A 10719-nucleotide genomic window follows, 5' to 3' on the forward strand; every position below is an offset into this window, starting at 1 on the left:
TCGGCCCTTCCCGAGCTCTTTCCCGCCCCGGGTCTGAAATAAACGTGTACGATGGGAACGTCCCCTTCAGTGAGCTGTGAGCAACGGTAACGGCTTCCTGCGAGCCCTGGGGGCGATGGGAGATCAAAGATTCGTGTAACACCTCAGAACTCTGTTTTCCTGTTGACAGTGAAACGCTCTCTCGTTTCCCGGGGTCGCTGGTTATCTGCTGCTGGTCCATGTGGGAGCTGGTGCAGCCGGCGCTGTCCCCGTGTAACACTGGTGATTTCTCACCAGTTACAGCAGAGGCAGGTTAGATTGGCACTGAACTCACACCCTCTGTTCTGCAGCGGACATTGATGTGAGAACCTCCCCTCTGGGGGATTTTTTTGTTTCTTTGCTTTTAAGAAGCAGCAGAAAGTGATCAAACTTCACACACTCCATCATCTCTCCCCTCTTTGTTGCATTCAGGGAGCAGACACGGGCCTGAGAGAGGAGTTTCTTACAAAAAAGAAAAGCAGTGATAGTTACTGCGTTATGCTTGCTATTGTCCAGATCTGGATAAATTACTGGATGGTGCAGAGACTACTGCCAGTGCCTTCTGAAGCAATAATTAATGTTCATGTCTTTCTAATGACAGTGCTCCTTTTGTTTTTTTCTCATCTATTTTAACCTCGTATAACTCCAGCAGTGTGGAGTATCAGCATCAAACCTCCTGATAGCTCTTTTGCAATGACCACACTGAGTTGCTCTTGAGGAGATTATTTAAGTAGCAGGTTACAACTTCATCTCATGTATGTTCTTTCTTCCTGTAAAATAATAGAATCATAGAATGGTTTGGGTTGGAAGGGACCTTAAAGATCATTGAGTTCCAACCCCCCTGCCATCAGCAGGGACACCTTCCACTAGACCAGGTTGCTCAAAGGCTCATCCAATCTGACCTTGAACACTTCCAGGGAGACCTTGTTGTAGCACTAAATGAATCCATAAGAGACTGTGTGAACCATATGGAAACAATGAGACCTTCTGTTTTGGTGAGCAGTCGTTTTTGCATTTACTGCCAGCCACTTTCCATCATTCCTGCAAAACTTCAACCTGCAAGTCAGGAGCTGGCTCTCCCACTGGTTTTTTGGTTTTGTTTTGGTTTGGTTTTTTATGGTATGCCTGTTAGATTATCTTAATTAGCAAGATTACCAGATAAGTTTTAGAATATTCTTTAAGAGAATAATTCACGCATTTGCCACGTCGTGGTGACAAAGGCAGGTGAAACAAAACGCAGCACATAGTTAAGCAAGAACAAGAACTACTACACAGACACCTAACAAATTACAGACTCTTGCTGCCCTGTGGTAAGTGCACTGTGGATAGTGAGAGCTGCGCTGTTGGGGCTACGTACAACGTGTACCTCCTAACACCAGCACGACGTGGATATTAGCTTGTGGGGGGGGAGAGAGGAGGTGGTGGTGTTACCATAGTGCGTGCAATGGATTTATTCTGGAGAGCTCTTCTGCCTAATCAAAAACCAACTGTATCAAAAGCATATTTTAACATAACAATTGGAAGTTCAGTAACAAATATTGCAGTAAATAGGATATTATCAAAGGAGTGCTGCTGGTAAGCACTCCTCTGGAATCTCTAATAGTTATTTCTTGTTGTTACAGTTTGGGTCCTTTCTGGTTGACCATGAGGTCCACAGCCCATGAGAGAGATTGGAAGAGTCATGCTAAAGCTTGACAGTAAAGTATTTCTAATTATTTTCTTAAGCAACCTTAAAGTTTGTTTTATTTTTTAACTGTGTGATAAGACACTTTAAAATAAACCTCTGTCACTAATGAACATGTCCCTCAGGTAGAAGTGAATCTGTCTTACCATGTATTGTAGACCATGTCTCTCCTGTCACTATTCAAAAAACTCTCTCTGCCTCATCAGAGAGCTGCTCCAAAGCCTTGGGCAACCCCGCAGCAGAGTGGCGAGGGTCAGCGCTTGGGTGCAGATGTTTTCAGATCACACGCTATTAAGTGTCACAAGAGAAAAGGTGCATTTGGCAGAGGATCACCTGCAGTCCTGGAGGGAACATGGAAATTTCTGATGCTTTAGTTTAAAAAAAGAAAAAAAGCAGGGGAAGGGAGCAGACAAATCACATAAAGTATGAAACCTGCAGGCAGAAAACAACTCTGTGTGAAAGGCAGATACAAAAGCAATGGGACTGACACACACACAATTAAGCCACATATTTATTGACACACATGGAAATGCCAAATCACAATTTTAGCATAAAGTGTTTGCCAGTGGCTTTCTCCTTGAATTCAGTCTATTCCCCCACAAACTGGAGCAGGGGGCTCTAACAGGACACCCCAGTGGCAGGAGAGAGCCACTGGGCTGCCCCGTCGAGGTTCTCCGCTGCCAAAAGGGGCCCTGTGATGAACAGATAAAATGGTGATGCTCAGGAAGATGTTTGGACTGTTATCCCACCAAAAGTGCCAGTGGGTGTCACCCAAGAGATGGTGTAGAACCTCTAGAGCTGGACTGCAGAAGACGAAGAGGAACCCACAGAGATTGACCCACCTCCAGCGAAGCTGCATATCTCGCTTCTTTCTAAATACCATCTTGGCTTGTGTTTCAAAGGTTTGTTATTATTTCTTTCATGTTTTGGGAATCATACTTTGGCAAATCTATTCCCTTCTCATTTCTAGTTCTACAAAGCTAGAATGGCCTGACATCTGTCACAAAAGAATTATCTGTGTGTAACAGACTTACCAGTCGGTCCTGGTGTGCAGCTTTGTGCCAGCTGGACCCAAACTGCTCGTGCAGGTACCTGATAACCAAACGAGGCTGGTGATAGTGCCTGCTCTTAAATACAGGGCTCCCCAGAGCTCTCCTGCTGCCCTGGAGAACCACCTCTGGTGTGGAGGAGGTTTCTGCTCATGCTGGTGCCTGCTGTGCCAGTCTCTCCCCAGAGTGCTCAAACCCCCACTGTCCTAAAGGCAGGTATTTCACCAGCTGGTACAGAGATTCGATTTCCATCAGCCTTCACACACAGCAGGCAGGCAGAGGAAGCTATGAAAAAGACAAGATTCCCCATTGCTATGTGTTTTTTCCATTTCATTAAAACTGATTTAGGTTGTACTAGCACAGTCTGTGTATGTTATACCCGGCAGAAAAAGAGAATATGCATTGCCTTGTATGGGCTCCGAACTCATCTGTTCTCCTGGGAGACTTCTTTTGCCTTAGTAAGCCTCTATTCCATCCCATCCCTTGTTGGCTTGATTGGGTTGGGTTGGATTTTTTTAAAGGAACTCTAAAGAGATGATATGGTTCATTTTAGCAACTTGTTTTTAATAGAAACATAAAATACATCTTCTCACATAAATATTTTATATAGACACATAAACACTCAATACTCAAACCTACGCCATGTTCCAAAGCTCCAGTTCTGTTTAAACAGTGCAAAGAAAAAAAAACCAAAACAAAACAGGCAGAGGAAGAACAGAAATATGAAGTGTCTAAAACATAAATAATCAGACTATTTTGCTTGTGTACTTACACTCTGCTTAAATACTGATTGCCTCAACACGTTAACCAGGGGTATTCTGCAGGGGCAAGCAGAGCCAATGCACACTCACTAACAGTGTACTGCCAGCAACAGAGGTCATTCCGAGCAGGACCCGACTGAATCCCACTGCCATATGTAGAAGGGATCACACCACCTTATCTGGAATCCAAGCTAAGATGGCTTTGAAAATGATTATCTAATAGGATTGTTAGTGTTGAATTGCTGGCATGATGCAGGTAAATGATTAAGTGCCTGTGTCTGCATCTTTTCGTTGATTGACTTTGCATTTAGGTTGTACAGTGACCATTTGTTGTTCGTTGTAAGCATACAGCCTCAAGGGTAACATCAAAACTTCAAGTCCACACACTTGTTTTTCTTGACTTGCTACAGCTATCAAGAAGTAACTTCAATAAATCAGTTTAGAAACAATGTTTTTGAAGTGGGGAAAAGGGTTAAGGATGGCAAGCTGAGAAACAGTCTTGTGCGTATGTGATAAAGCTTTCAGAAGACAGTGAAACAGAACTTTGCGCTTTCTCTTCCCCTGGATATGAGAGACCTGATAAAAGAAATAATAAAGAAAAACAAACAACAAACATGCACCACAAAACTCTCTCTCCAGCTCACACGTAAAGAAGTTTTTGGATTTGCAGCACCATGGGTTGATGAAACACAGTGCAGTTTAAATTCTCTATTTCTTAAACTCAAAGGAGGCCGGGCTAATTCACAAGTCAAAAGCAGGTACTTTTTCACTCTACTGCAACAACAAAGAGTCTCCTCATTCTCCACAAAGTGAGGGTAATGCATGAACTTTCCCAAAGGAAAAGCTAACAGTGCTTTAGGACTGAATCCAGACTTAAAAAAACCTCCAACCCCCTCCCCCGCAAAAAAAAACCCCAACAAAACTGTAGACTTGAAGACACCAGCACATCAGAATAAATTCTCTAGCTCTTCCTTTGTTACGCGACCAGGCAGGAGTACAGGGCATAAAAGCCACTGCAGCGCTCCTGCGTTTCATTGATCAGGACATTACTTAATTCAAGATTTATCCCCTGGCATTCTTTGTTCACTTGCCTCATTTTTAAGAGCCTAAGTTTCTGTCTGCACAGTTGCACACTGCTTTGCCATTGCTAAATCAGGAACTAAAATATCTGTGAAGCACCTTGCAGGTGACACCACACACAGCCACAGCCCACAATAAACAACAAATCCAACTCACACACCAGAGTAAGCAAGCCCCAGATAAATTCAGGCTTCCAGTACAATATGTTTGTTTGATCCCATGCACAGGGGAATAAAAGAAATACGAGGTAACTCATGTAACTGCCACCTTACTCCACCTAGTCAGCAATCCTGGACTTGGTTCTCCAGCTCTCTGTGCCAGTAGTGCTCAGGGTAACAAACAGCAGGATGTGCAGTTACCACTGTTTCATTCACCCTCACGAGTTCAGGTCACTAAGGGTAGGAGGGAAGAGCAAAATAAAGGAACAGTTCTTCATATTCAGGATTTGGCAAATGATGTGCCCACGTGCCTGAGAGTGAGAAGCAGCAAAGGGAATCTGACAGCTTGCCAGTCACAACATGGAATGATTTGATGCAGTGCTCTATTACTAACACACAGACGTGCACATGGGACCCCCCGCCACGGTTCCTGGAGACTCTGTAGCACCAGTCTCCCTGCGCAGATGGGCTGAAGCTAAAAACAGGCAGCACCTTCCACACCTCCAGCCTGTCCCTCAGACTTTATTCAGACTTCACTTTCACACCAGTCACCAACCTTCTTGCCGTTGGAATCTGGTAAAGAACATCTTTTACAACCCAGACTCCCTCCAGTCTTGTGCTCGGGAGGCTGCCAGGGCAGGCAGGGATTGTGCAAATCACATTCTCAATTTTAAGAACAACAGGTAGGTAGTACCAGTTGTTCAGTACAGCTACAGTGTCACATCTTTGTATTTAGAGACATCTGCTCTGTTTCTAAAGCAAATTTCAATACCCCTAGATATTTAATAAAATGAAAGCCAAAGCTATGTTTTCTGCAAGGCACACTACAGAACTGGACGCACACTTCTCTGCCCAGCTTTGCAGCAACACCAACGGAGCTGCAGGAGTCCCAACCGAGCCAGCACAGAGGCACAAGTGAAGGAGGGAGCAGGCTGTATCCAAGTTTGGGCAGCACACACCACGAGGTCTGTGTAACAAAGTAGGAATGAGGAAGAAGGCACAGTGGGTGAAAGTGTATTTACCTCTAAGCCTGAACTCAGGAATACTGAAATATGGACTACCTGCTATGGGAGAATCATCAGCTGGAAAACTCTGAAGGGTCTGTGTTGAGCCCAGAGAATTAAAGTTTTCTACCAAACAGGTCTCAAACTTTGGAGAAAGCTTACAGAAAAGAACAGCCTTTTCTTTCCAAACCCAAAGATACTCCACGTGCCACCAAGCAGCAGCTTTTAAGAGAAACCTCAAGAGTCAGGATCTCTATCTGCTTCCATTATACATTTATGTGTTATAATCTATGACCCTAAAAGCTACATCTAAGCACCAGCTCACACTGAGGGTGTTGATCCGTGATTAACAAATGAATAATAGGAAGCAAGTAAGTCTCTAGTGCAACTGGATAACAAAAATACTTGAGTGTTCCTGAAACAGTCAGACCAGCAGGAAAAAGGTTTTTCAGAGAACAAGTAGAACTTTGGTAGCAATCAATTCTTATGCTTCTTAATTCCTGCGTAAACACTGCTGTAGAGGCAGAAGCACATTTCAAGAGTGTTAAGATGCTCATCACTTAATTACATGACACAGCAAGGAAGTTCCAGTTACCTTCTCTGCTCTCATGCACAGTACAAAAGTGATGACAGAGGCCGTGTTCCTAGCTTTCCTTCAGCATTTCATTTCTCTTCCACCCAGTCCTGCGATATAAGCATTAAGAGACACATTCAGTTTCCCACTGTTGTCTGCAACATCCCCTTGCGAGAACAAAGCACATGTAGAAGGAGGATCTACGTCAGACAGTGCGTCATTGTGGCCTTACTGGCCAGACCAGCAAGGAACAGGCTGGCAGGTTCTGCAAACACTGTTTTCTCCACACTTTCACTCAGCAATGTCTCATTCCATGAAGGTGGTGAGCACAGAGCTATTTTTAAAAGGGGTTTTTCTCTCAGCAGTTACCAGGCTGGGGAAACCCTGCCATTTCCGTGGCAGCCTGCAAGTGCAGTCCTTCTGGAATGCACTGATCAAACGACGCAAAGATCTCATCCTTCTCTTCTTGCCAAAAAGCCTAATCCCCTGTCTCAGAAGGGCTTTCTTCCTCCTGGCTGAGCAAGGCTTATTCCTCTGTGGAACTGGGAAATTCCTAGTGCCAGTTGATCACAGCAAGCAGGAGAAGGAGTGAAGCTGGTAATTTCTTGTGCAAGCCAGTCAAGATTTCAAGCCCATTTTTTCCATCATCTGTTCATACACCGTCCATGCCATTGCCGCCATCAGAGTTCTCCTGAGGGCACGGGGCACACCACCTCGGAAAAATCCAACCAACCCAAAGTCCTGCAACAGGAGATAAATAAACAGCAACCCATCATAATCTGCCTCTAGTGTTTTAAAATTTCTTATCATTTATTATATGGAACAGCACAGGATATATTTAGTCTCAGACTCAGTTCAGTTTCTGAAAGACCCAGGCTTAAACAGCATTTAATGTTTAGGAAGAACCTGTAGCACTGTGCAATTGCAGGGCTACCCAAGAGAGCAAGAAGAGCCATGAGTGGAGAAGGCAATGGGGACAGGGACAGGATGGGGATAGTGGATGAGGAAAACCACACTCAAGCCCAACAAAGAGAAGGCAAGGGTGTAACAGTTTCAAGATACTTCAGGAAAATGACTTGTCCTTGTTTTAGAGCCTCGTATTTACAAAAGTCACTGAGCTATTATGTAAAAACTGAAATTTTAAGTACTGAGGTAAAAAACCATTCTGATATGAGAAAAAATGTACCAGGCACCAAAACATCCATGCACAAATAAAGAGATTCCTGTTTAGGAATAGAGTTCACTATGGAAACAAAGCAAACCTGCCAAGATCCACCCTTCTGAGGACAGGAAGGGAAAGGTGGGCTTTGAGTACATCTCCACCCCACTCCTGGGATACAGATCTGGGCATTTATTTCTCTTTCAGTGTCCGAAAGGCAAAGAATTGTCTTGTAAGCTGGCTTATGTGTGAAACTGGCATTTCACCCTACGTGCTAAAGAAACCCTTTGCCCCTGTGTGGTAACCACAGATGTACCTACACCGACAAACCACAGGCAGCAGCAGCTCCAAGTACAGCTCCTCCAAGCCTAAATACTAAGCTAAGCTGAAATGAAAGTAAAGTGAAATATGCTGAGCACTTTCCATCACTACCAGCCTAAGAATCAATATGTAACAGATAGAACTGACGTGAAATCATTCACCAGCCTGAAACACGAAGCAGGCCCGTGTGTGTATAGATGCTCGCTGAAATATGCCTGCCTTTGTGCTCCAGTGTTCTGAGTTTGCTCTCCAATTCCCCATCATCTGTAATTTTGTGAAAGCAGATACAGGACTGAGGAATGGCAAGAATAATCATGGAGGAAGCTCACTGCCTTGCAATCCATTCAAGAGGAGCAAGAAACACATCTGAGCAGTGATAACAGACTCTCTAATTACAAGGAAAAGCAAGGAACAGACTGAAGCCTCTGATTGCTTTCGGACTATCAACCAAAGTACTTTCCAGTTATGACTGAACAAGTCTGCACACACAGCAGTGACAAGAGATTCAGCCTCAGTCTCCCTCAGCATGACCCACCTCAGCTTCTGGAAATGCTGACTGCAAGAGCACATCAAGCAGTCACATCTGTTCACCTCCTTAAAAAGACAACAACTTTCTTATCATGGCTGTGCTTTGAGTGAGGAGATCAGAGGAGACGCTGTGATTGCACACATTAGAAGGGATCCACCTCACCTTATAGATGAAGGCAATGGCCTGGCTTGTCCTGCGGTACTTTTGGGGGGACAGCTGCATGTGTGTTTTGATGACATCAGCAGGCTGTGTTGCCAGTGAAGCCAAGATTCCAGCAAAGATCCCACAGCCAAAATTCAGCAAGGGCATGAGCACTGGATCCAGCTGGTCTGCAACAGAGCACAGGGAATGCATTCAGACACAAACCAGGCCAGGAATAATCATGCTGTGTGACACAGTGAAAAGCTACCAAACTATTACATCAACATCAGGGTCTAAGAGAAGTTACAATCTATGCACGCAGGGAAACCTTTCAAGGGGAAAAGTGGCTACAAGTCACAAGTCAGCACTATTAAAAAGCCTCACTTGCTGGGGAAATGAATTTGACAGGAATCCAAAGAAGGAAAGATGGTGCAAGTGTTGCCCCAGCCAGTTACAATATCAGAGAACCTCGGGTTAGTGGAAACTGCTCGGTACACCAGAGAATCAGCATCGGAAAGGACGGCTGAACACATCTTCTCTTTCAACTGTTCACTAACCCACCTTATGCACCAGTCTTCATAAAGACAATCAATCAATTTAGGGCTAATTTCCATTTCTACATCAACCTGAGCTATAGTTCTCCACGGGAAAATGTGAATGTCCCACCTAAAGCCCTACAAGAGACTAATTTAACTACTGAGGTAGAGAGCATTAAGGCAAGCAGTCAACTGCAGGGCAAGATGTAAGAAAAGAAACACCTCTCATTACAGTCTCCAATGTTTATCCTTACCCTGAGGTGTGAAGCTTTTGGTCTGTGTGTAGAACATCAGGTAGATCCCAGAAAAGGGTGCATCCCGCAGCAGCGTGGCGGTGAGCCCACTGAACATGCCACGAGCCCCTTCTGTCTGATAGATATTCTTCAGAGCTCCATATACACTCCCATAACCAAATCTTCCACTCTGCAAGGGTAGACAACGGTCAGTCATCCATGTGCTGGCCACAGGCCAGGGAGCCCTACACACAAGCCAAGACCACCTTGTCCAAACAAGTGTTATTATGCGCTCCACATGATGCCTGAGATGGCAGCACAGAGGACAGCCCAAGGCAAAAACCAGGTTCCACCTACCTCAGCCTTTAAAACTATCCTCCAAGAAGGAAAAATAAGAAAGATGTTAAAATTACACATTGTATACAACTGAAACTTAAAAATCTCGGGGTGAATTCTGTTTCATCTTGTACTTCTTGCCTAAAAATCAGTGCGTGGCTTTTCCTGCACAATGTGTGAACCAGGATGAAATCAGGACTACATCCCTGACTGTACTCAAGTGGCAGCCACCTCCTCCAGATAGAAGAACTTCTTTGTCATCATGAGGAAGGGGTGTGACATCATTAACCGGGAACTAACTAGAAAGTCACACTCACCTCATATCGGGTCTTCACTACAGTCACTGGCAACATGCAAATCCCAGATACCGCACGCGCGGTGGCACCCAGAAAGACAGACTCCAGGGCTGTGGGTGAACGGTCCACTAGAAGCTTTTGCTTCATCATGTACAAAGTGCTGAAGTAAATCCCAACCCCAGGAATACATCTTGCAAAGGACTTCAGAAGAAATGGAAGCAGATGAACAAAGAAAGAGCACACATGAGACACAATGTACTACAGAACACTTCAGAGACTGTTACACTTCACAGGAAGCTTGGCACCAAAACCAAACAAAAAAAATCACTAGTGATTTTTCCTCAGCTAACATGCTCGGGAAAGAAGACAAGGTAAATATCACCTACAGCACTGAGAGCCAATTGATTCAAACGATGCCAGGATTTAATGCCTTCCTCAACTGCAGTTTTCTAGGACCAAGATATTCCAAAACAAGATGAGGCTGGTGCAGTTGCCACCCCACATTTGCAATGGTATTTAAGCATTCAGATCCACAGAGACTGCTATGACCTAACCAGTGGAATTCACAACATTAACTCCTTAAAATAGGACTTATCCATCTAAATCACGTGGTTCCACTCACAACTGTAGGAGAGCTAGCTACTTCCATCCAGTCCATAGTCAGTAATAAACGGTAGGTTTATTTATGTATTTATTTTTAGAAGTCAGGGTTAAAACAGCCACTTACTGGAGAGACACCTTTCCAGAGCCCCAGAAGACTCTCAGTACGAACAACCCTAAAGAGCAGCGTTACCATCCCAGCACGAGCAGACCTGAAAGGAAGACACAGAATCACAGAAT

General features: G+C 44.4%; 1 protein-coding gene across 1 annotated transcript; it reads right to left on the reverse strand.

Annotated features, from left to right (window-relative positions):
• Positions 1 to 6946: 6946 nt before the first annotated feature.
• Positions 6947 to 10687, reverse strand: SLC25A38 (solute carrier family 25 member 38; the record flags this gene model as incomplete). Its single annotated transcript, XM_010172369.2, has 5 exons — positions 6947 to 7069; positions 8500 to 8666; positions 9269 to 9437; positions 9901 to 10080; positions 10607 to 10687. Coding segments are annotated over 5 exons (720 nt in total), but the record flags the coding sequence as incomplete, so codon positions are not given.
• Positions 10688 to 10719: the final 32 nt, after the last annotated feature.

This window comes from Antrostomus carolinensis, unplaced genomic scaffold (assembly GCF_000700745.2).
Source record: "Antrostomus carolinensis isolate BGI_N321 unplaced genomic scaffold, ASM70074v2 Scaffold42337, whole genome shotgun sequence".
Classification (NCBI taxonomy): Eukaryota; Metazoa; Chordata; class Aves; order Caprimulgiformes; family Caprimulgidae; genus Antrostomus; species Antrostomus carolinensis.